This window comes from Trachurus trachurus, assembly GCF_905171665.1.
Source record: "Trachurus trachurus genome assembly, chromosome: 22".
Lineage (NCBI taxonomy): Eukaryota > Metazoa > Chordata > Actinopteri > Carangiformes > Carangidae > Trachurus > Trachurus trachurus.
Window position 1 is genome coordinate 28,095,520 of NC_139907.1, and position 27,741 is coordinate 28,123,260.

Here is a 27,741-nt window from a genome sequence, read left to right on the forward strand (position 1 = left end):
AAGACAAATATTTTTTGTGTTACAAGATTTGCCAAATTGTATGTTTAAATATGTAAATGAAGCAATATCTAATTAATTAGCCTATGTGATAATTTGCCTACCTTTCCAGAATGGAAATCTATTAATTGGAAAAGCTACTATTAGAGTCAAACGTTTTTACAGAGGGGATTTTGGATATCTTTTTTCATCAGTCTATAAATGAGAAAATACTGTCACCAGCCCTAAAAAAAAAATCGAATTTCACCATAACATTTTGTATAAATCAGGCTGTGAATGAGCAATCAACAAATCCCTCTGTAAAAACACCTAAACACAGAGTATGAGGAAAAACTAATTTTGAGATAACAGCCTTTACTTTAGATTTGTACTGTAAAATTTCATAGATTGTTATTCATACTTTTACAATTTGTTGCTGATACAAAGGAAATGGCCATTTCTGGAGCCCATATCATTGTGCAGGAGACGGAGAGATACAGCAATAATCAGGGCACAGTATGCTCTATTTTTCTCTAGTCTTGAAGACATGTTAAGGAAGCACATTAGCCCCAAATCTCAAAATTGACCAGTGCATGAAAAATCAATGTTTTTGCCTGCAGTGTCTCTTTAATTGTGTTTCCCAATGTAGCATTACCAAGACTCTCAGTTTCAAAACTGCTGCTGAGGGCTCTTATTGTAAGTGTTTAGCATGCAGCTTGGTAACACAGTAAACACAGAGAGCTGAATCCATTGTTTCAGATGTTTATTTTCCATTTTGCAGCTTCAATCCAATAGAAAATATACAGAGAGGTTGTTTCTTGCACAAAAGCACCACAACATGTAATGCACATGTGACATGTCAGTGTACACAGAAGCCTGCACCACAAATACTTTACACTTTTTCCACGTGTGTTCCACAGATCCGAGTATGTAGTAGGTAGGCCTACATGATTGTGTGAAGAAGAAAATCTGTGCAGTGAATTTCTTTTAACTGAATGGGTCTCAACTGTAAATGTCCCACATTCAAAACTTGCTTTGAAAATAGTCTTTTATGGCCAGGCTTGCTGCCAGAAACTTTGGTCCATGACTTGCCAAGCAAAGTACTGGAGCGGTCAGAGCTCCCTATCTCCTACCTCCACCAAAACCTGTCTGTAACAACAATCACCAATACATGTTGTGCAATAAAGTTGTTGAAACTTTTTTTTAATGAAAGGGATTGTAGTAAATCTGTGATTGAACGCTGCAGGGAGCCAGTTGGATCAGGTTTTATTTTGGTCCTTTCTCTGCGTAATGCTGCAGCCAGGGGGATAGCAACAATGCTCTTGTTGCGTAAGAGATTAGTTGTTGTGTTATGGTTGTGGATGGAGTCTTTGTGTTCTACTAAGAGCACACAACACTGACCAAGAAATGCTCACAGGGCAGTGAATAAACAAACAGGGATGTGGTGGAACTGGAACACGTTTTTCTGATGAAGTAAAGACTGCAACCTTTTCTATAAATTCACTAATTACCTTACAGTGCATGGATCTGAACTCAATGGCGTTTACACTGTTAGGAGGAAATGTTCATTTTCTTACAAAAACACAGGTATATGTAAACATTTTACACCAGTGATACGCAACATTACAATAAGAAGCAACAACAGAGAGGGTTGTGAATGCAAAAATGCAGGTTTACAATATAAAATTAACACCACACAGACCTCTATCAAATCTCAGACACGTCATAGAGATGAAACATTGTGATCATTATTATTATTATTTTGAGGCTTGTACAGATGATTTCTGGTGGTCAAAAAAAAAAAAATGGATACATTGCCAGTCTTTAACATGTCTTCTGATGACATCATAGTTCTTAGTACTGCTGTTGACCTTCAATCAGATTCACTTTGTCCGAAAGTTCATCTAGTGAACAGACAGTCAAGGAATTTTTTTTTATGTTGCAGTGTTCATGGTAACACTTTAGACAATCATACATATAATATAATATAATATAATATAATATAATATAATATAATATAATATAATATAAAATGTCATTAGACCTAGTACTTATATCCAGGGCCGTTGCTAGGAATTCTGGGCCCCCTTAAAGAATATTAAAGTGGGCCCCTCCCTCTAACTTTTCCAGTTTTTTTTCTTAGACTATGTATGTATTATCATTTTTTATTTAGCCTACTTTGTTTTGATGCTAATGCAGCATTACACTGCAAAAACTCAAGTATTTTACCAAGAATATTTGTCTTATTTCTAGTCAAAATGTCATTTCTAGTCAAAACTAATCTCATTATACTTAAAATAAGACACATCATATTAAAAGTAGCTTGTTTTTAGACACTTTTTACTTCTTTCAAGCAGATTTTCACTTGAAATAAGTAGAAAAAATCTGATAGTGGAACAAGTTTTTCTTCCTTATTACAAGCACAAAAAACATGCTTTCACTGGCAGATTTTTCTACTTATTTCGAGTGAAAATTTGTGAAAATTATCTAAAAACAAGTTCATTTTTAGGTTATGAGTCTTATTTTAAGTGGAAAGAGATAAGCTTTGGCTAGAAATGAGACATTTGGACAAGAAATAAGACAAATATTCTTGGAAAGATGTTGACTTTTTACAGTGTACTGTGAGTATTAATCAGGGTCTTACGCAGAATAAATCAGTCATACAAAGATTAGACTACTGGGATTTTTTATGGGCCCCACTGGGCGCTGGGCCCCTAGAATTATCATCACCTTTCTCCCCTATACAACGGCCCTGCTTATATCTATTGTTTTTAAAAAATGTAAATCAGATATTTTTTCTCACAGGATATCCACAATTAAGATCTCAAAACAGACTCAGCCCCCCCGCAAGCCCCAACTCGTGAGATGCAAAAGGATATGTTTTCTGCTCAGCTCGTGAATGGTCGACTGTACTTTTCTCTGGAACACAATCTGCGCTTCACACATGCAGGCATCCTGGGTGATTTCACCTCTCATTTCCTCTGAAACAATGAGAAGAGATATGGAGAAAGTGAGTGGTGTTCCATCACGTTTAGTGTAGCCTCTTTGAAACGCTACATTTGGCTGCTTGGCAGGAAAGAGCAGTTCACCAAATGTTTCCCAGATCGAAACCCACAAAGAGTTGACCTTGGACCTTTGTTCAAAACACACATTGCACATTAGCGATTTTTCTTTGGTGAGTGAGATTAGAAAATTAAAAAAAAAGTACAAAATCACTTGGGAGAGACAATCACAACAGACAGCAAGCAGATTATGAGCAAATATTTCAGGTTTTTTTTTGTTTTTCTTTTTTGGTCCTTTTCCAGTCCACAGTGAACACACACCATACGACTTCCTTACACCAGGACAAGACACTTTTATGATCTCTAACTGTGCTGTGGACAGTATGGCTGGACCAGTGGAAGTTGTGGTATTGCTTGTTGCTGGACGCTGTAGCTCGGGTTGCTGTCTGCTACAGATTTTTTCCACAACTGAAGAATGCAAAAAGAAAGACATGGAATATATGGTAACTATTAAAAATGTAAGTGAACAGCTTAATCCAAAGACATAAGCAAAACCCACTTAATCAGTAGCATAGATTTGACCATGCTCCTGCCCGGAGCACTGCACTGAAATTTGCATGTGCACATAAACAAGACAGAATTTTTTTTCTTTGTTCTTTTCTGTGAAAGTTGGCTCTATTTGCTGTGGCTCAGTCTGCACTCACAAAAGCTGAAAATCTGACCCGTGACAGGGTTACAGACCAGTGGACCTGTGGTCACCATAATTAGGGCTGCAGTCCTTGTCCCTCTGTTCTGTTTCACACAAGGCAGACTTCAATGTCTCCACTGAAGTGTGAGTCGGTGTGTAACAAACCATGTGCGCTCCATTGAGGTTTCAGCTGCCACCTCCTCAAAAGTGTCAATGATTGTCACAGTTTGTTTCTATAATTAAAAGGTTAAAGGGGGGTTCTGTAGGTTTTCGTAGAACTTTAGCCATCTTTGCATTAACAGGAGGCTACAGAGAAATTGCTATTAAAGTGACCAGTGCTTTCCAATGCTGGAGACAGCTTACTGAGTAAAGGAATACAACTTGATGCTAAGCTCATGTTACAACTTACCCTCACAAAAAAGGCTGAAAAGCATCAAGTCCAAAACAACCAGGTTCCAGAACAGTACCCACAAGCTGTCCGATTCCTCAATACCCCAGAAATACCAAACGTCTTGGTTTACTCAGGGGGCAGAGTACTGTTTTAATGTGCCAAATGTATTTATTTATTCATCTATTATTACACATTTTATTGTGCACTTTACTTATGCAGTCGCACCAATAATTGATGCTACTGCCAACCCCTATGTGCCTTGGTATTATTATTTTCTCTTATAGTCTGTTTTTTATTCATTCTTCTCATTTATTTTATTTCCATCATGTATTGGATGAATGTTTTTATGTGTGAAGCCCACTGAAACAAATTCCAATCAACAATGTTGACATGGCAATAAAGTATTGAAATTGAATTGAAATTGAAATTGAAAACTTACAAATAGCTCCTTTAAACCTCATGTTGAACTATAAATCTGTACTTAAACTGATGGTTTCTCAAGAGTTCAACTGACACATTTCAACAAAAAAAGTGATTATTTAATAATTAGAATGAATATAGCTCATGAAGGCTACTTGCAAACCCTAACGAGAGTTTAGACTTTTTCTTAAATAAATGGACCATCATTCACTGCTGCCACAGAGAGGGCAGGGAGCAGACGGCTGACATATTGAGCAGTGGCTAAACTTTTACCTATCCAACGAAGACATGGGCTCAGCTCAGACAATATCATTTGAACCAAAGTCCGTATACTGTATATTGTCCTGTCTAGTAATTCTTCTGTCTAGATTGATGCAGTCTCATTGGGAAATGTGGATATTTCACCAATTTGTGTCAGCAAGCAAAGATGCAGTTAACCTTGACTGGTACTCGGTGTAGGTTTGTGTTTGTACAGTAGATGCAGTGTCAGAGCCACAGTAGTTTTATATAGATGGACAGATCAGCTTTCTACAAAATGATTTTACTCATCCTGAATTCCTGGCCACAAATGCAAATTCCAGAACCACTCAGTGAGGAAAATGGTCAAAGCTAACTTATTAGATGGCAAATATAGAGATATATATTTGCCATCTTATATACTGACATGTAGCCTATACAGTATAATATAATTAATAGTGGGATTAAATAACTTTAGGAAAGCTGGCATCTCACCTTACATCATCTTGCACAGTTGTGGATGATTTGAAACTGGCTCATGGGCCACATGCAAACAACATTCAGGGCAGCAGTTGAACCCTTGGTTGATAGAGTTGTTGGAGGGATACGTGGAGACCACATTCATTTATGTGTCAGTCTCATACATCAGTCCGGCTGCCCTCATTGTTTGCAGCAACAGACCATACTGCTTTGAAGCCCAGGGTTTGGTGAGAAATGCTGGTCTATAAGAACCTATACGATATGGACAGCCTGGGATTCAGTGCACAAACACCATTATGTATTTATGAAAAAAGCAAATTCTTACGTGAGCATGTTTTCTGGTCTGCATTCAATTCATATCCCATTCGACACTTGCAGACATACGAGTCATCGCTGCTGACACAAATGTGCTGGCAGTCATGTCCGTGGGCGCACGCGTCTGCACCTGAGGAGAGATACTTCCACAAGTGAAGTCATTCATATTCTATGCGAGTTAACGTTTCATAGCAACAAGCTACAGTATGCAACAGGTGGCTCTTCTGCAGTGTGAGCATTAGAAAAAAAAGTTGAAGTTTAGACAACTTCATGGTAATGAGCTATGATATGATATGGTTCATAATGAAGGGGTGCTCCACTGGAGAACACATATCCTGTTTGCTTATAACGACTGGAATAAAAAAAAAAGTGTTCCAGGCGTTTTGGTTAAAGGGATAGTTCAACATTTTGGCAAATTGGCCCATTGCCATAATCCCTATAGTCATAGCAGTAGGTTTGTTACCTTTAATTGTCGGTGCAAGCTATTTTTAGAACGGTGGAGCAGAGCCGCGAGCTGCTCAGAGCGAAGCTATGGAGGCTCATGGGATTTCTTGGTTTCCCTCATCAAACTCATCAAATACACAATCCAACAACTCCACAACGCTCTGGTGGACAAGTTGTGACCTGCACATTCACCACGCTATGAGATAATAATGGAACGTTATGAGACAGAGTTGTTTTAGAGGTAAATTCATGCAAAACTGCTGATGCGCGTTGCCTTCAGGGACAGTTTTTCAGCAAGAAGTCTCTGTATTTACCTCTAAAACAACTCTGTCTGGTAACGTTCGGTTATTATCTCATAGCGTGGTGAATGTGCAGGTCACAACTTGTCCACCAGAGCGTTTTGGAGTTGTTGGATTGTGTAGCAGCTCGCAGCTCGCAGCTTGGCGGTTCTAAAAATAGCTTGCACCAACAAATAAAGGTAACGAACCTACTGCTATGACTATACGGATTATGGCAATGGGCCAATTTGCCAAAATGTTGAACTATCCCTTTAAGTGTACTGTATGTTGTGTATATTTTGTGAAAAGTTAGAAATTAGACGTCCATGTCAAAATGTGACTAGGTAACCATCCAACAAACCCTTGGCTTTCATCTCTATAATATTCATGGAATCCTAAACAAACCATAACATGCATGTGTATACCATAATACCGGCTCTTGGAGTTGTTACAGAGTAAAACAAACTAGATACTGTGAGAATGTTGAAGTGTCTTACGTGAACATGTCTTCCTGTCCATGTTCAGGACAAATCCCACTGGACACTTGCAGATGTACGAGTTCCCGTTGTTGGCACATATGTGCTGGCAGTCATGTCCCTGGGCGCAGGCATCCAACCCTAAACCTGAAAAAGACAAACTCACACTTGAGTGACACTGTCCTATGGCATTAACGACTTGGCCTTTTGGGCATCCCATAATGATGTCAATTTCAAGATGTCCATCTACCATTTCTCATTCATAAAGATCTAAATCTGGCACTACTTAAATCAGTCTAGAATGATAGATGATATATGGTGAGTCCATAAAAATAGACTCCTTCATCAACCCCTACACCATCCATATGGAGTTTTTAAAATTTTGATGAGCCCGTCCTGTTGAGACATTTAAAAAAAAAGTGGTGCTTTGTGGGATATCTGAGATGCTGGATTGACACAGACACCAAACATAGGCTACTGAAACAATTCATGTGCTTACGTGAGCATGTTTTCTGGTCTGCATTCAACACATATCCCACTTGACACTTGCAGACATACGAGTCATCACTTTTAACACAAATGTGCTGGCAGTCATGTCCACGGGCACATGTGTCTGCACCTGAGGAGAGATACTTCCACATCTGACTACAACAGTCAAGGAACCCTGATAAGTGATCAAACCTGTGATGACCAGTGCTGAAATAAACCCTGGGCACATCAAAGAGAAAGTCCTCTAAGTTCTCACGTGAGCATGTTTTCATATCTGGATTCAACACGCATCCCATACACTAGCAGACATACAAGTCATCACTGTTTATGCAAATCAGCTGGCTATCGTGTCCATAGGCACATAGATCAAAGTGACATGCATATCAAATGTCCTAACATCTCACGATATCATCGTGGGGATTGGACAGTTTTATGTCAAACTAACTTAGTCCAGTTCTGTCTATCATAGATAACTTAACTGATTTTGGAGACTTTAATGAGTCAACTCACATGTTACTTTAGGCATGGCCATGCGTGTCTCAAGGCTATACGTTTTAACAATCAAAAGCACGAAGTGTCAAGTTCCTGGCACATGTCTTCTTTTTTTCCCCCTATTTTAATGGTGGAAAAAATAGTTCCAGTGACTGACACATGGTTCAACGAGATTGTAATTAATATATTATTCATGGATGTGTTCCTTTACCTATGCACCTTAAAGGGATAGTTCAACATTTTGGCAAATTGTCCCTATGGTCATAGGGATAGGTTCATTACCTTTAATTATTGGTGCATGTTGTTTTGAGATCAGCGGAGCAGAGATGTGAGCTGCTCAGTGAACACAATAAAGGTGAATGGTACTGGTCTGATGTCCCTCATCAAACTCATCAAATACACAATCCAACAACTCCAAAACACTCTCTCTTGCAGGTCACAAGTTGTGACCTGCACATTCACCATGCTATGAAATAATAATGTTGTATTACAGAGTTGTTTTCAAGGCAAATGCATAGCCGGAACTACATTTCAGACACGGCTGCTGGGCGGAGTGATTTCTAAAGCACAAGTAGTTCAGAGTATTTGCTTCATGTGCCGTAATGTTAAATAATAGGCTACATGATTATTTCATAGCGTGGTGAATGTGCAGGTCACAACTTGTCCACCAGAGTGTTTTGAGTTGTTGAATTGTGTATTTGATGAGTTTGATGAGGGAAACCAAGAAATCCCATTAGCTCTGCTCCGCCGTTCTAAAAATAGCTTGCACCGAAAAATTAAAGGTAATGAACCTACTGCTATGACTATAGGGATTATGACAATAGGCGAATTCGCCAAAATGTTGGACTATCCCTTTAAGAACACACTCTGTGTACCTAGCAGACAGATGTGCGTGCTCTTTGCATCTAGATTGGTGTATATTAATTTCTCAACAACACAACTGATTTAAAACAACAATAGTGGTCAATTGGGAAATCCTTTTCTCCTGCATCAAAGTAACCTACACTACATCTGACCATACGTCATTTGTATCTGGCATTAAATAACATAGGCACTGGACAGGAAAATGAACACAACCCATATGGTCTAATTATATGCTCTGTGTCCACAGTACAACAACCATCACCTCCAGTTGTTCAGGTAAACTCAATGCTGATGTTTCTGGTAAACAATGAGACCCACAGAGATGTTTAAGTTTGTGCTTCACTGTAGTACATAAACTGTAGAAGTAAGAAAATTCTAGTTTTTGTGTGAGCATATCTTGTATCCTGCAATTGACATCTGTAACTCATGACACTTGCAAACTTAGGAAAAACTATTTTTGACGTGAATATGCTGTCAGTCGTGGTCCTACCCAAACTTACATAGCTAACTCATCTTTTAGTAATGCACAGATCCTGCACTAACACATGCATTTCTAAAGGTCTATTACTTCCAGTTTATGTGACAGATGTTCACTTACACCTCAACACTGCTGCAACATCCCAACTTGCAAATAAAATAAATAGGTAAAGTTGAGATTCTTACGTGAACATGTTTTCTGGTCTGCATTCAAAACATATCCTTCACGACACTTGCAAAGGTAGGAATCACCATTTGTGACACAATAATGCTGGCAGTCATGTATCTGGTCACATGTATCCGAACCTGAAAAGAGACACTTCCACAGCTAGCACTCATCCATCAGGACTGACCGGCCAGATTCTCTCCATCACCTCTTTCCATGCATGCGTGAGTTTCAACTTTGAAAACAAATGACACTGCATGCATATCATAATGTGCAAGTTCTTACGTGAGCATGTTTTTTGGTCTGTATTTAACACATATCCCACTTGACACTTGCAGATATAAGAGTCCTCAGTGTTTTCACATATCTGCTGGCAATCATGTCCAAAGGCACATGCATCAGAGCCTGAAAAGAAACAGGTTCACATGTGACTGACATCTCATGACATGAGTGGAGGTGAGTCTGGACTGTTGGAGCCTCTGTCTGGAGTATCGTTCATTTTACTCATGTTACTGTAAATTACTCACTATTTAAAGGGATAGTTCAACATTTTGGCAAATTGTCCCATTGCCATAATCCCTATAGTCTTAGGGTCATAGAGTAGGTTTGTAATCTTTAATTGTCGGTGCAAGCTATTTTAAAAACATAAGCATACAGAGGCTAATGGGATTTCTTGGTTTCCCTCATCAAACTCATCAAATACACAATCCAACAACTCCAAAACGCTCTCGTGGACAAGTTGTGACCTGCACATTCACCACGCTATGAGATAATAACAGAACGTAACGAGACGCAGTTGTTTTATGAGGCAAATGCAGAGACTGCTTGCTGAAAAACTGCCCTCGACGGGAACGCGCATCAGCAGTTTTGCATGAATTTACCTCGAAAACAGCGCATTTTGGAGTTGTTGGATTGTGTATTTGATGAGTTTGATGAGGGAAACCAAGAAATCCCATTAGCCTCCATAGCGTAGCCCTGAGCAGCTCGCGGCTCTGCTCTGCCATTCTAAAAACAGCTTGCACCAACAATTAAAGGTAATGAACCTACTTCTAAGACTATAAGGATTATGGCAATGGGCCAATTTGCCAAAATGTTCAACTATCCCTTTAAACTGAGCTCAAAACAGTGTTCCATGCTCAGAGAAAGACATATTAAAAGTCACAAGAGGCACAAAGACTGTGTTTCTGTCCTAAATACCTTTAAAACGTTTGGTAATTCAGAATTGCAGTAATTTCTTAATCAAGTTTCCCACAAAAGTAGTGAGTGTCATAGACCAGACAAACGGCTTTATGTGCTCTATGCATGCACTACACACTCTACTGAAAAAATAAAGGTGCTTACGTGAACATGTTTTCATGTCAGCATTCAGTACGTATCCTGAATGACATTTGCAGATGTAAGAATCATCTGTTTTTACACAAATATGCTGACAGTCATGGCCCTGGGCACATGTTGCTGAACCTGAAAACACACACTCACACATGTAAAACAACAATCTAATTACATCAGACAAACAGATTATAGCCAAGATGTTAAGTGCTAAACTTCTTATGGTTCCTGAAAGGCTTCTTTAGTTTAGTTCTAAAAAATAAAATAATAACTTGTGTAAGAGTTGCAGATATTTAACCAATGGAGGGGATGACACCTTGGTCCAGAGGGTTGTTGACTACCATACTCTACTACTCTGACAAGATGACTCATTACAAGCTGTTCCAATGTGAAATGGTATACACTTCCTGTCTCCTAAGTGGCTGTGGTCACCCATACCCCCATCTCTTCTCTAAGGATTGTGAACGTGTGTCGATGGATAAAAGTTGTCATTGGTAGAGGTAAGTGAGCTATTTATATTATCTTCTTCGTAAAGCGTAAAACCGGACCGAGTGGACTGCTCTGATTCAGCACCACCAGAGGAGATCTGTCCCAAGTTGTTGAGACAGAGACAGGCCTTGAACAAAGTTCATTTTCTCTGGATTGTCTGTCTGAAATTTGCCATTTCCATGTCAGAATAATCAGAAGATATGTGACTTGTGAAAAATGTGTCCAGTTCAGTGACTATGGGGCAAAAGAATCAACCATAATCTGTGTTCATGTTCACTTCCCCCATTGGAGTCAAGACTCAAAACCTGCTGCCGCTGCTGGTCTCCTAGAGGAAACCCATGAGACATGATAGCTACAGGAAACTGACTCGTATAGTGGGGCGTCTTGTTTCTGAACTGTCTTTGCCATCATGTGAGTCATATGGGCCAAGGTGTGACTCATGGAGACCCCCTGACCTTCAGGACCACCCCCACAGTGTCTTCCCCTCCATTGGGTTTTAGCACTTAATGACTATGATTACCTGGGTGACTGAGAACCTTCACAAGACATTATAGCCAAGACTTTAAAGGTGCTGTTGTTAAAGGGATAGTTCAACATTTTGGCAAATTGGCCCATTGCCATAATCACTATAGTCATAGCAGTAGGTTCGTTACCTTTAATTGTCGGTGCAAGCTATTTTTAGAATGGCGGAGCGGAGTGGCAGGCTGCTCAGGGCTATACGCTATGGAGGCTGATGGGAATTTCTTGGTTTCCCTCATCAAACTCATCAAATACACAACCCAACAACTCAAAAACGCTGTCGTGGACAAGTTGTGAGCTGCACATTCACCACGCTATGAGATAATAACGGAACGTTACGAGACAGAGTTGTTGTTGAGGTAAATTCATGCAAAACCGCTGATGCGCGTTGCGTTCAGGGAAAGTTTTTCAGCAAGCAGACTCTGTATTTACCTTGAAAACGGCTCAGTTTCGTAACGTTCCATTATTATCTCATAGCGTGGTGATTGTGCAGCTCACAACTTGTCCACGAAAGCGTTTTGGAGTTTTGGGATTGTGTATTTGATGAGTTTGATGAGGGAAACCAAGAAATTCCTTTAGCCTCCATAGCGTAGCTCTGAGCAGCCTGTTCTAAAAATAGCTTACACCGACAAATAAAGTTAACAAACCTACTGCTACACTGTAAAAAAAAAAATGTCGTTTTTACAGGAAAACGCTGGCAGCTGGGGTTACCAGAGAATTCCTGTAAAAAATACGGCAGCACAGTAGATAACTTTACTGACGAAATCTGTAAATTGATTTACAGTGAATAAATCACATCTGAATCACATTAAAAAACTGTTACGTCTACAAAAATAATTTGTTAATTTCGCATAACGATGTTGTATATAAATAGACCATTTCCTGTATTTTTTACATGTAATAATTGCTTATTGTGCATCAATAAATGATCAAATTAACAGGAAAATATCAAACAAAAAACTAATTTAAACTGGTAGAACAACAGTAAAACTTTGCATTTTAAATGGAGCTGTTCTGTATATTATACATAAAATCTATTCATAATATGCTGTATCTTTATGTTTTAATAATCAAGTTATTATGTAAAATTTACATAATTTATTTATAAACCTGCAAAATGACTACACCTACACCAAAACATGTAAATTACATCTTGAAAAAAGACAAGAGAGGAAAATATAACTTTTGGGACATTTATTTAACAGCCATCATCAATAGTTTCAAACAATTGGATGAATTTTTTTCAATGTCAACATATAAAGAAGCTACATGAACTGGTTCTTTTAACTATGACTGAATCCAGGTTGAAAAAAAAAAAGTCCATGCTATAGAACAGCAAGCTGAATTGAACTCTGCTCATTAGTAAGCAGGAAAACAGTATTGCGGCTTCTCCCAAATCACTTAAACCAATGGTGACCAGTTTTCAAGAAAGAACCCCCCCCCCACCCCCCCACCCCCCCCACACACACACACACACACATTTTAGCATTAAGAGAACTCTCAACATGGGTGACATGATAAAATTGTTGGCATTTTATCTAGAATAACTCAACCATGATTATTCTTACCAATGAGTATGTGAAAAAGTCCATGTTATGAGAGCATCAGGCCAGATTTAACTGCATATAGCTGAAATACACCAAGAACAATGACATTTTGCATCCATCTAAAATGCACCAAGAACAGTGACACTTAACATTAAAGTTCCACAACAGTAAACAATACCAAGTGCAATTTCACTATCACTATTCACTAACTCTTATGTAAGCATTAAGACAATAGTACATCAGGGTGAGCGCAGTCTGTGACTGCCCTCAAACACAATCCTGACATCCACTGACCCATCTTGGTTCCACAGCAGGTTAATCTTCATCACCTCATCTACAAATTCCTCTTGAACACCGACAGATCCATCAGCAGCATCCTGCAGACATTGTTAAGATAACCGTTAGGAGCTCACTTTCAACCTGCATGTTACAAGACAAATACTACCACCTACTAACATTAAGAGTGTAACAGGACATAAAGAGGACAACCTGAACAAGTATTGTGGTAACTTTAAAACTAACACTGTTAAAGGGATATTTAGGATACTTTTTACATGAAGCTGTATGACATCTTTATAGTTACGTGCATCAACAGTGACTTTCCCCCGACTGCGTCCTGTGAGAAGAGTTCCGGCCTGGTTTTGGTGCTGACGAATGTAGTCTGGCTAGTTGGCTGGGGCCACTAAAATAAAGCGTTTTGCTTCTCAAAGCAATATGCATTCAAAAGAGTGATACATTTGCATCACAAAACCGTTATCCACGAAAAAGTCTAACCTCACAATTGCAAGGCGCTACTCCCTTCGTATCACTGCGTGCTGCCGCCTGTAGACAGCTGTGCACGTTTCCATCACCTGTTTCACAGAGTTTACTGCTCGGATAGTTAACGTAAACATAAGTGATGAAGCCATCCCTTGTTTTAGCACAGAGCCAAAGGGATACCTTAATGAATCTGAATATGATGCTGAACTTCGTCAGATGGAGTTGGAGCAGAGAAGACAGGGTGATGGGTGATCAGTAATGCAGCACAGTGCATAGTGGAAGATCAGACTGACAAACGTACTCAGACAGACATAGTGCATCACCTGCAAGGACATTGCTGCTGAAAAAAAAATAGAATGGCGCTACATTCTCCAGACAGCTGACCTGTAGCTCACCTGCGGCTCACCTGCAGCTGTCAGAGGAGCCTCTGCTAGTTCTAACTGCCATCTGAACACCGGTCAGCTGAGCCAGAGTACAGTGGACGTGGCTGGTGTGTAGGCTCTCTATATGTTTTATAACGGCAAGAAAAACAAATCATCCTCAATCGCTGATTGTCTGATATTCTGTGTACATTTGTCGGGCTGATCTTCCATCACGGACTGTGCTGCATTATTGTCCAACTTCAGCTTGTCACTTCCCTGTCCCTCCTCTCTCTCTCTGCCTCTAACTATCCAAGCACCGTTAAACAAGTGATGGAAACGTGCACAGCTGTCTACAGGAGGCAGCGCACAGTGATACAAAGGGAGAGAAAATAGTACCTGGTGATTGTGAGGTCAGACTTTTTCATGGATAACGGTTTTGTAATGCAAATTATTACTCTTTTGAACACATATGGTTTTGAGAAGCAAAACACTTTATTTTTGTGACCCCAGCCAACTAGCCGAACTTGCTTCGTCCACACCAAAACCAGGCCGGAACTCTGCTCACACGACGCAGTCGGGGTAAAGTCACTGTTGATGCACGTAACTACTAATAAGGATGTCATACAGCTTCATGTAAAAAGATCCAAAATATCCCTTTAAATACAGTATTATACTAACCTCAATGTCCTTGAACAAGGCACTGGCATCTTCTTCCAGATGGTTGATCAGAAATCAGATGACAACCTCCCGCGTCCGTTGAATGGGGATTCCACTCTGCAGAGTATTACAATTGATTAGTTGCTGAAAGACTTATTTAAGCGTTTAAGAGTTTTGCTTTTCTGGAAATACAGTACTAACATGTCAAACATTTCAACTGAATTTATATTAGGAGGAGGAAGCCAATACAGATGTATTGTATGTAATTAACTTAAAGGAGAGAAATGTGAATGAGACAGGTGAAGTTATGATTAAAGCAGTTAATGCAGAAATTGAATAGGTCGAGAATACATTTTAATACCTCAAGTAGAACACTCATTTGGGTCAGACGTCTCTCTCCTGCGGCACCATCCTTCAGCAGTTCAGGTGTATTGAAGTCCAACATTGCCATGAATTATAGCTCAAGATTCAGTGTGGTGATCCTCAGAAATTCTGCGCTAACCTGAAAGAGAGATGAGAAAAGAGAAAAAAAGTGGTCTAATCTATTGTCATTCAGCACTCAAAAAAGAGTTGTAATGAGATGAATAAGATGCAAGACTGTTCCATATATTTTCTAATAGGATGTACACTGCTATGCCATAAATTCTCTGCTTACAGGGCTTCCCCCAGTGTATTATAAGCCTGGCCAGGTCTTACTTGCCCCACTGCCAGGCTAAGCATCGTTTATTATTTTTTTTTAAATCAGTTTTTATACTCCATAAACATGTGATCAGGTGTCTTTTTCATCACCTGACAACTCACAACTTCGTCGCGCATAACGGGGCACGTCACGGACATCATGCTCCTCAGACCGCTGCTTCACCAGCTGACCGAGAGGAGCGGACCGAGTCCACGTTAACGTGAGCCGATCCGCGGCTGCAAGAGGCTCAATCAGCTGATGTAGCAGCTGTTAGCTGTTAGCACGTCATCCCCTGCAGCTGTGAATGCGCAGCTACGGCGTCACTATGAGAGCCCGGCCACTTGATACATCACGCGCGCCGTACAGAAATCACTCACGTTTGTAACCACGGATGCAGCCCTCGTCCAAGTAACGTTCAACCAGCAGCCACAGAAACAGAGCCCCCCCCCCCCCCCCCCCCCCCCAATGCTCAGCATGCGCGATGAAAAGCCTCGTCATGTCTGAACATGTTGTGGAGTGCTTATTGATGAATAAATTAACCCATTTTGCGTCCATTTTAGGTGGCATTAGCTGTATAAACGGTGCCTTAGCTGAATGAACCGTGTGTTAGCTGAGCAGTTTTGTGGAAAGCTGTAAACTAAGTTAGCTAACGTAACGTAGCCTACAACAGCATGGTGCCGCTGGTGACAGTATTAAAAATACACCCTGTAAAGTTGTGTGTAGGAAGACAGGGTCAATATTAAATAAAATATTAACGCTCTACTTACCAGGGTATGGAGTCCTCCAAGTGGTTTTCACTGTGGTGTCGACCGTTGATTTGCTGTGTTTTTCAAAAGAAGCAGGGTACCGTTAGATATCCCATGAATCCACTCTCTTTGCGCGCGAATGGCGGCACGTCATGACGTTCTGCGTAAAAACTACTCATTTTCTGAAGTTGTTGCTAGAGATGAGGTTAGAGCTTGAAATCGACTGATATAATTGCTCCATACTCAAATATTCTGACTGGTATTTACTGAAAATATTAAGGGTATCTTAAAATTATAATTTGTTTGTCAAATACTAATTTCTTTTGTGAAAATAGGCTAAATAATATAAGTAATATAAGACAAAATTATCTGTTGAATTTTAAAGCATTTATTTGAATATGTCTAACTCAAATTATCACTTTTGTGATTTTCAGAGATTTTATTAAGATAAATTAACATAATTGGCCCTGAATGTTTCAATTTTTTTCAAATTAATTTTCAAAAAAACAGAGGTCCAATACAGAACAATGTACAGTTAAATATATTCAAAACATGACCCCCTTGAATAAAATAAGGAAAAATAAAAAACCCAGCAAACTGATACCCTGAACAAGAGTGCACGACTCACTGCCATCCTCACCACCCCCTTAGCCAATCCCACCCCCAAGTGCTGAGAGGATTCAGGAGGTCCTTTTCCAGGAAGGAAAGCAGTGGTCGCCTGATCTTTTCAAATAAGGCTGTGAATTACTTTTTAGTCTACCTCTCAGATTCACAATGATTTTTTTTTGTGAAAATATTACCTATATTTGCATTATTTCATCAATCATGTTAAAAGTACAGCATAAACTTGTAAAGTGACGTACATATTTTTTATGTATTTTTCAAAACAACTGACTAAAACTATAGTTTTTACAATATTTGCCTGTCAAATTAACAAAATTGTTTTGTCATGAGTATCACAGTATTTCTCAGTTTTTGTTACCAATATTTGTAGTTTTCACAAATAAATTTGATTAAAATCACATGTTGTTGTTGTAAATATAACAAAACATTCTGTTTTAATAGTTTACAAATGTTCGCTGTGATTTAAACAAAAAGTAAATGTTTTGGGGTTTACAATACTTTTCTGTAGTGATTTTACATAGTTTTTATGTAAATTTCACAGTCATTTTTTACAGTGTATGACTATAGTGATTATGGCAATGGGCCAATTTGCCAAAATGTTGAACTATCCCTTTAAGTTCTCTCCTGCTAACACTTGGTTTCTTGACAAGAGCGGATGGTGGCAACTGTCATTTTACAAGAGTTTATAATGAATCAGATGAGCCACCCTACATCCATAGGATTAGATTAGATTGGAGGCTACAGCAAGACTGAGACTGACTGGTTAGCACGCTAACTTCAGTAGAAGGAAAGAGCAAACTGCTAGAGTTGGCTTTTGAAGAGTAAAGGAACGAGGTTTGATACTGAACTTGCAATGTTACTTCTATACTGGTGAATATAAAGTGGTAAATTAGCACTAGCAAAGCTTACAAATAGCTCCTTTAATGTCCCATGAGGACATTTTCAAACTGAATTTCCCAGTTAAAACAAATGTTCACTTCCGTACACAATACACATCCATAAAGTGTCGTAGCAGCTAACATTGTAAAGCTATTCAGACTGTAGGGATTCTTCAGGGCTCCTAAGACTGGGTTTGGAAAGCATAGACACTGCACCAAGAAAAGACTTGAAGCCAACTGTAAGGGTTCTTACGTGAGCATGTTTTCTTGTCTGCATTCAATACATATCCTTCGTGACACATACACGAATAAGAATAGCCATTTTTGACACAAACATGCTGGCAGTCGTGTCCCTGGACACATGTATCCAGATCTGAAAAGAGATACACCGGCATGTAACTGATCATCGCAGAGCTCAGAAACTGAACTGAGGATTCACTTCCCTATTTTTCAGAATAACCAGATGCCAAGCACTGACCGCTACAGGTAAAACGGAAGTGAAGACCTTGGGTCCACAAGGGCTCCAAGAAAAACACCCAGAGACTGAGAGAATGCCAAGGCTTCTACTGATACAAAGTTTCAGTGTAAAGGTATTTCTACAGCTTTTTTATCGGTGCATCTTGAAGGGATAGTATCATTTTTTTTTAAAGTGGGGTTGTATGATCTACAAATAGCCCCTAAGTACTTTAATTGCATTCTACAATCAATTCTACTGCAATTAAAGTACTTAGGGGCTATTTGTAGATCATACAACCCCACTTTAAAATAATGCTACTATCCCTTTAATATGTCCCATCATACAAATTCCATGTCTACTAGAAAGGTTCAGCTTCTTGTAAATGTTATCTGGTTTGATGTTTGTGCATGTATGAAACCTGAATTTCCCTTTGGGATTAATAATATAATTTGTATCTTATTTTATCTTATCCTATCATAGTGCTAAGACATGTATCCAAACCTGTCAAGAAAACCTTCCCTGGCATTTTATCATAGAAGTGTTTATGGCAATTATTAATAATCCAGTTCATTACATAAAGCATCATCTGTTTACTGAAGCAAAATGGGTCACACAGCAGCAGGTGACAAGCTCTTGCTTTGTATATGAAGATGACAGCTGAAGCAGATGTAAATATATTCAATAATACAAAACACATAACCTGTGTAAATGGCCCAAAGCCAAACAGTGAACTTTGTCCGAAGTGTTGTGTGTTCTTACGTGAGCATGTTTTCTGGTCTGCATTCAACACGTATCCAGCTCGACACTTGCAGACGTACGAGTCGTCACTGTTTACACAGATGTGCTGGCAGTCGTGTCCAAGGGCGCATGGATCAGAACCTGCAAAGAGACACGGCCACATCTAACCAACTCAGTCCAATCAAACAGGTCACAATGCCACTGCATTCTCTATTGTATTTCCAACTCCATATCACCCACAAATTTGACACCAGCCGAGGTGTTCTTGGTGAAGTCCTGCCAGACTGTGAGCACTATCACTATCACTGTGAATGAGACTGGTTATTGTTCCTTTAAAAACATTTGATGCTTTGTTTCAATCTTGGCGTCTGTCCCAGTTCAAGTTTTATGATCATTTAAGTTATTACTTGCCTTAAAGTATTTATGCACTGCATAAACTTTTATGCCAACCTATTTGAGATACCCTAATATTTAGATTTGCAGTATGAGTTGAATGATCTAATGTAATTATAGGGTTTCTTTAAGATCAGGATTTTAAATGCAATCTCACACACATCTCAAGATAATATCTATATCTGGGTTTAGACTTTTTCTTGCATGAGGTCATTTATCTCAACCTGTCACATGTCATTTGTGCCTCTCATCAATCCAGGCCTTAATCAAGTCCTCTTCATTCATTTGTACTGAATGGCATGCTCTAATCTATTTAGGGCAACCCAAAACACTGGTAACAAGAGATGGTATGCAGTGTGGCCACACTATGAAATGCCTCACCAACGCTCTGCAAACACTTTGGAGCTTAGAATTCCAAGGATCCATCTAAATTCTTACTTTTCCCCCCCTCATCTAATCCAAAATCATCATCTAAATCAAATTCTGTCAAAATATAACTTTAAACAATGGTCAGCTTCTTCACTCATGGTTTTCATATGGAGAATTGTGCAAACACAAAAAGGCATTGTTGGACACTGCTTCACAAAAACATGAAAATATCGATGAAGATTCTTACGTGAGCATGTTTTCTTGTCCGGGTTTAAGACGTAGCCCGTGCGACACTTGCAGTAGTATGAGTTGTCACTGTTGACACAAATGTGCTGGCAACTGTGTCCCTGAGCACAGGCATCCAAACCTGAAAAGAAACATTCCACTCTCTGATTGGCTTAGAGCTACAGTTGAATTAAACATTTCTATGTTACATATAGGAATATGAGTAAATTGTAAGTACACACCCATTAATTGAGCTAATTTTCATTCTAAAGCCACATGAAGATTAGTTTGCTTGATCGCTGTGCTTCCACTACAGCCATGTTAGTGTGATTTTACTTCTACATTATTAGTGAAGGATGAGATTGAGTCATTTATCCATTTGAAATGTTTTACAGGTTTTTCAACTGAGGTCACCTGAAAAAAAAACTTTCCATTTCATTTTTTCAAGAGAAAAATTCCATGGAGAACAGACCACACAAACACAGAGTCACACACAGGCGACATGCTTTCACAACAACACTGTGTTTAGTTGTGAGGTCAGTGTTGTGGACGACAGAGGTCACACAGAGGCTGCTGGGACTGACTCCTCAGGTTCAAACTGTCACTCAGCAGCAAGCTTTTAAAATGGACAAACTGGAAATTAGCCATGATTTTTAACATGGTTTGAGTATGGTTACATGAACGAGGATAAATGTTAATACTGACATTTCCATCCAATCCAGTGTGTTTCATGGTGGAAATGTTCACTCCCTCTCAATAACTCCCAACTAATACTGGGCCTTTCATGGGTTGAGATTTGGTTGGATCTGAGGCTGAGGATACAGTTATTTCTAGGAGAATAGCTGCAGCTGTGGCTGCTTCAGACCCCTCCCTATGTATTAAGACATAATACAAGACACTCATGTCTCAGATTCAGCAGGTGTGTTACCAATACACACTAGACCAAAGCTCAGACAACCCTCTTCTATTGATGAGTGAATGGGAACTATATTCCATAGTAAGGATGTCACGATTACTTGTTTTCACAATTAATGGCGGTATTAAACGCCACAATTAATTAATCGTAAAGATTCCTTATACCGTCACTTCCCAAATAAGATTATGTTGGAACAGTATCGGCAGATGTGGCGCCAAAATAAAGGTAAATGCTCAGCTACTGGTCCATTTAGCTAATGTAACATTGAATTGGTAGGAATTTAAATGTTAGCGTGTCATTTGTATTTTAAAAAAACAACTAAACTAAACAAAAAACGACTAAAATAAACTTAAACATTTGGTCTATGACAATTTATGACCTGAATATTTCAAACACTTCCCCTGGGGGGTTAATAATTGGTCATATATTAATAGATACTTGAAATATTTTGTGTAAACAATGAGTATTGTAATTATATTTTGACTATATTTGATTTTACACATTCATAGTGTTGTGAAATTAATGAATGCATAATAATCGTGATAATCGTAACACCGTGGTTATTTCTCTGACAATAATCGTACCAAGAAAATGTATAATCGTGACATCCCTATTCCATAGTGATGCAATAAGTTATACAGGGCTGATGAATATGAAGATAAAGCAGAATATCAGCCACTTTTGAGGGTTCTGTGCAAAATAATTTGGTTTTTTTTTACTTTATAAAATATTCTACTGATAATTTTTTCCTTTACGCTAAATACGAGTCTGGTATTGACATGTCTTACCTAACTTTGCTACAAAATTAGTAACTTTCTATTTCCCTTTCTTCTAATTAGAGTATATAATAACGCTGCATGCATCCAGAAGCTTTTTCAAGCAATCAAGCCATTCAAGCAATTGAAATATCCCTTAGACCAGAACTTTTCCTCTCAACTATGTTTAACATCAATTAGTTTTGTGCCGTGCAGGATAAGAGTCTGTTAATGTTGGCAGAAGCCAAGCACGTCTTCAGGTAACTGAGCAGGGCGCAGAGTGCAAACAGCAGCGCGCTCCCTGTGCGGAGTAAAGGCAGCAGCATGGAGGGTTGCAGCCATTTTTAAGTGATTATCAGTGTGGAGACTGCTGATCACAGGTCTGTTCTTCTTTATGTTGGTTAGTACAATGTACATTTTTAATGCTGAGTGCATTAATACTGAACTGTTTTTTCATCATGCATCTCCATGGTGACAGTTAGGAAATACTGTACACAGCCAGTGGCGGTGAGTCATTAGTTAACCTTTTCTTTGTTTCTCAACAACCAAAGAAGAGGACTGTTGACTTAAGAACGGAGCTTCCCTCTGTGCTGCTGCCCATACATCACAGGTTAGTTTAAAAGATGGATCTGACATACCGTTGTTTCCTTTACCGTCATTTTCATTATTTATTCCATTACCGTCTTTCCTGCCATCTAGGCCTAGTCCATAATCATCAAATCCACCATTTATCGGATTATCCGCACTCCCATTATCATCATCCTCCTTACCACACAAGGTTTCCCTAAACTTGGAAGTGAGCTTCTCTATAACACCATAGGTCTCCACATAGAAGACATGGTCATCGTGCGGGGGACTGGCCATGAGGCGGAGGGACATCATGTCAGCTCTGTCCACTCCCACCGCGTAGATCTCAATCCCAGACGCCCGGGCCGCTGCTGACACCTCCTCCACCTTGTCCTGGGGCCTCCCGTCCGTCACTATGATGGCCACTTTGGCAATGTTGACAGAACTGGCCCGGGCCCCGGCCTCGGAGGTGAAGGCTTTCTCCATAGCGGTCTTGATGGCCATGCCCGTCATGGTGCCTGAAGCCAGGGGCTCCACACGGGCCAGCGCCTGCTTCAGGGAAGACTTGTCAAAGTACGTCTTCAGCAGAAACTCGATCTGCACCGTGCTGGCGTAGTTGACCAGGCCCACCCGCGTGGCGTCCGACCCGATCTCCAAGCTGTCCACCATGTCCTGCAGGAACTCCTTGGCCTTCTCGAACTCAACAGGACGAACACTGCGGGAGCTGTCTATGATGAAGACCAGGTCTATCGGTCGGTTCCTGCAGTTGGATCTTGCTGCTGTAAGAAAATAAGTCATTTACAAACAGATTTCTAAACGGACTGTAAAGTGTATTACTGAGGGGTTTTGGGATTAAAGACAGAGTAGTAAAACTGTTAGTAGGAAAAGAACTAGCTTGATCTCCTATAGCTTGCACTAATACAGTTAAGCTGTTAGCACAACAGATGTAGGCCTACATGCGTCTAGCTCTGAACTTTGACCCCAACTGGAGTGTGCTTCCAGAACTTAAAGCAGAAGTGAGTGATATATTTGTGTTAATATAAGTCTTAAATAGTTATATCTTCCGACAGCAATCACTTACATAGAGTGTTTGGTCTGAAACACGGGTCTCTCAGTCACTCTGCTCTGCTCTGAGCCGAAGAGAAAACATTTATCGTATCCTACAGTTTTTATCCAATGAGGAGATGCAGGGCTGTGTGTGCAGCCAAGGAACGCCGTGAATGTGGTGACGTAGCGACGAGGACTGTTATGGTGCGTTCAAGGAAACTCGTATTTTTCCGACCGTGAAGTGGTACCAGTTCGATCTGGTACGAGTTCACCGGTCGGAAGTTACGAGTGGCCGTTATAGTGACTTTCACAGGTAAAACAGGTCGGAAAAACACGAGTGGGTTGCCTGGAACGCTACAAAGTCGTAAGTTGTGACTTGAAGCTGTAATTTACGATTTCAAAAGCCTGCCTGGAACGCAGCATTAGCGAAAACGACCGGATCACTCACTTCTGCTTTAAATGGTGAATGGTACAGGTCCCCTGTCCCTCATAAAACTCATCAAATACACAATCCAACAACTCCAAAACACTCTGGTGGACAAGCTGTGACCTGCACATTCACCACGCTATGAGATAATAATGTGTATTTATGTAACATTATGACACATGAAGCAAATCCCCACTTGCACTTTCAAAGTTACGTGTCTGGAATGTAGTTCCGGCTATGCATTTGCCTCAAAAACAACTCTGTCTCGTAATGTTACATTATCATTTCATAGTGTGGTGAATGTGCAGGTCACAACTTCTCCACAGGAGTGTTTTGGAGTTGGATTGTTGATGAGTTTGATGAGGGACAGGGGACCTGTACCATTTACCTCCATTGTGTTCACTGAGCAGCTCACGTCTCTGCCACATGGATCTCAACATTCACCGATAATTAAAGGTAATGAACCTACTGCTATAACTATAGGGATTGTGGCAATGGGCAAATTTGCCAAAATGTTCAAACTATTCCTTTAAGTACACACAGGACTGTTACGATGAGTGAATGAGACAATTTGAACAAATATTCTGTGATCTACTGTTCCTCTGATGATCCTAAATGTAACATAAATACTAATATCTGCACTTATCAAAGGCCATCAGTTATATTATTGCCAACTGTTGCTGTTATTCTGGGAGATCTAACTGAGAAAGTGTTAGATATGGCTACCTGCACCACTGCTGATGGCTGCGGAGGAGCCACTCAGATCTTTAGCAGGCTGCCAGGATGCAAATGGTGCAGAAGCGTATTGCAGCTGTGAGGGCAGCTTGTTTTTCTTTGGCAGTGGGCGACGGGCAGGCTGATGGCGATCAAACCTGAAATTACTGCCACCAGCTTTGCCGAGGGAAAGGGGGAGGCAGAGGAGATAGGAACAGAGCAGTTGTTACCGGGGTTAAAGACAAACAAGATAAAACGCCACATTGCAGGCAGCATGAGCAATAAATTAGTTTAATCACATTTTAGCTGTGAATGTCATCAGAGGGGAAAGAGCATGCAGGATGTTGCCAGAGACATTATAGTCTGTCTAGTCTGATGTTACACTTAATTTATGAAAATGAATGGCATTTTAGATACAAAGCTAATCCTAAACCAACCAGCTATAGCCTTTACTGTCTTATAAAGTGGTCAATCAGTTTTTTTTTTATCGACAGAAAACTTAATTTAGGCTGTTTGTGCCTCTTATGTATAATTTACTACATTTGAGTCACAGAGCTATGCATCTGAAAAAAGAAAAAGAAAATAATCTGAAGGCCATTTACAGTAATTAGTCTCACTGCTGTTTGGAAAATATGAAACAATATTCTACTTCAAGTCATGTCTCTGCATTTCTTCATCTAAAAATGACTGGGCATGTTATATCCAGTCATCAAAGAGCATGTTAAAGGTTGTATTGGGTTATATTAATTAGATTGTATAAATGGGCCTTTTATTAACATACAAAATAACATCTCTTCAATTTATTGTCTGGCACAAAAAAATCCAGTTGGTTATAAACCCAGCAGGATGTTAAATAGTGTAAGGCTAAACATTTATTAAACAGACAGAAGGTCTTGCAGTATTTATGGTGATTTTATGGTGCACAATACCTTTTACATTGATGTTTGTATATGTTAATGTAAAATCAGGTGCTTGGCTCCAGGACTGGACTACAGTAGGGTGGAGTGAGTATAGTTGAGACATGTGTACAGTTGAAACACCCTTCATATCTTGCCTGCGCTGCAAGGCTGAGCCACCATTTTTACTCAGCACATGCATATTAGCATCCTCTTTGGTTGTGGTAAATCTGAAGAGTTTTAGCAGTCCAAAGATATCAGCAAAAGTATTTTTACTAGGGTAAGAATTTCACTTTACCATGTCCCTTCCACAACGAATACAGTAGCTTATTATCCTTTTGTGACCATCACTTACACCATTGCAAACGTCATTTTGTGCCCTAAAAACTCACATATTTCATGCTATCGTAGCATGTTAGATCACTGCACAATCTAGAGAAATACACAAAGTGGTCAGCGGGGTACAGTTGAGAGACACAATGTCTCAACTGTATCTTGATAGAGTTCTATTACATCACAACACTGTTAAATTGTGCAGTGTAGGCTAACGATAACATGTTATAACTTATAAGTCATAATAAGACCTGAAAAACAAAAGAAATGGGAAAAAAAACTAATATTTGTGATACTTAAACAGTGTTATATTAATATATACTATTAATATTATAATGTTATGTTATATAATTATAATATAATAATATTTGTATTAATAATACAATAATATTCCATTGTTTTTAATTTGGATAAAGATGAATTAATTTATATTGAAATATCTTGTCAAATTGTTTTTTTTTTAAAGTTTATTTACAATTGATGTTCAGTCATCATCAATGGGTTTCAATGGGTGTCTCAACTGTACCATGGTAAAAATGCACCTCATGTTTATGACCTGATTGTGGAAAAAATGAACAAATAATAAATGATATTCATCAATAATAACTTAGTATACAAACTAATTAAACAGCATAGAAAAATCACTTATTTTCAGTGTTAGCCTATACTTTTTTTTTTCCATATCTGTTCAAAAATGGAAAATAAAAAAGTGTCTCAAACGTACTCAGTCTACCCCTACTCTGCCAGACCTCCTCAACAGAATCCATTTGAATCAGTAAAAACTAAACTAACAGTCAGATCCACAGCAAATGTGTCCAAGCCTGACAAACGCGTGGAAAAGAGATGGATAGTTAAAAGCTGTTGCGGTGACAACGTGCAGGACAGGCGGATGTATACCAACCTCCGCCCTCTGCAGTCCCTGTCCCCTGCGTCAGGTGGTTGTCTCCACCTGTCCGGCCCCTCTGCTGCTGCTGCTGCTGGGAGTCCGGGACGGTGTAGTCCTCCAGCTGGACCTCCTGGAAACTTTCTGAACTCGAGACCTCGTCTGATGTTTGTTCAATGGGTTTGATGTCAAAGCGCTGACGGGGTCCTGCCGGGGACACCTCCGGGGACACTCTGGAGACGAGAGGACGAGAGTGACCGTGTCGTTGTCCCAGAGTTCCTGACGCCAGAATAATGCCGATGAAGCAGAGCAGTCCCCGCGTTAACAGAGTCATGTTGCCCGCACTCAGCTCCGTCCCTCTCTGGGTGTCCAACCCTGGAGCTGAACCGAGCCTACTTATAGGATCTGGTCCACAAGCCCACCGGGCGTGTGTGTGTGGGGGGACCGGAGGCCCAATCCAGAGACAGTTGGCACTGGTGCAGGCAGGAGTCTGTCCACGGAAGGCTGGACCAGGGCTGGACTCACTGCAGCTGCTACGTGTCTCTGAGTTTACACCTGAACTTGATATTGACCTGATGTTAAAACATTTTTATTATTTTCATACAGGGTGGCCCATAAGGTTGGAATTTATTTATTTATTTATTTTTATACACATTTCTCTTTTTTATTCTTATTATAAAGGTTGGTAACACTTTATAATAGGCAGCTACACACTATTAAGCATTAGTTAAGCATTAAATACTGAATTAATCATTTATAACACATGAGGAATACTCATTAGTAAGCCTGTGTAGTTTATGAAAACAATTAAAAATGTTTTACTCATCATTGATAAGCACTAACTCAATGAGTATTCATGCGTTATAAATAAAGAATTCAGTATTTATTAATGCTTAATAGTGTGTATTTATAAAGTGTTACCCAAAGGTTAATTGTGGTTTAATTTTCACAAAGAAGATATTGATCAATAAAGTTTTGAGAAAATATACACTTAGGCCTACATCACATTGTCACCATAATTTCATGAGAAGAGGTAAAAACATATTTTATTTCAACTTTATGTGCAACCATATTCACATTTTTAATCATACATTAAAAACATTAACAGCATGTGCATTTTCATGTCAGACTGTTACTGTAGTTGCAGACGACTCATAAAGCCTGCAGAAGACTATATATCTTCATACAGAGGGGGAATCAGATAAATAAGGTAAATGTTCAATGTATTAGGGACTCT

General features: G+C 39.5%; 1 protein-coding gene and 1 long non-coding RNA gene across 2 annotated transcripts; both read right to left on the bottom strand.

Moving 5' to 3' along the window:
- Window positions 1-2,811: 2,811 nt before the first annotated feature.
- LOC311005274 (uncharacterized protein) lies at window positions 2,812-26,838 on the bottom strand (the record flags this gene model as incomplete). Its single annotated transcript, XM_083997631.1, has 11 exons — window positions 2,812-2,957; window positions 5,520-5,639; window positions 6,729-6,854; window positions 7,207-7,326; window positions 9,216-9,335; window positions 9,481-9,600; window positions 10,537-10,656; window positions 19,001-19,120; window positions 19,989-20,108; window positions 22,276-22,983; window positions 26,523-26,838. The coding sequence occupies 11 exons, from the start codon at window positions 26,836-26,838 to the stop codon at window positions 2,812-2,814; spliced, it is 2,136 nt and encodes a 711-aa protein (XP_083853757.1).
- Window positions 13,205-16,495, bottom strand: LOC311005569. Its single transcript, XR_014596354.1, has 4 exons — window positions 16,304-16,495; window positions 15,219-15,359; window positions 14,879-14,974; window positions 13,205-13,456 (listed from the first exon to the last, which is right to left on the bottom strand). It is a non-coding gene; the product is annotated as an uncharacterized lncRNA (long non-coding RNA).
- Window positions 26,839-27,741: the final 903 nt, after the last annotated feature.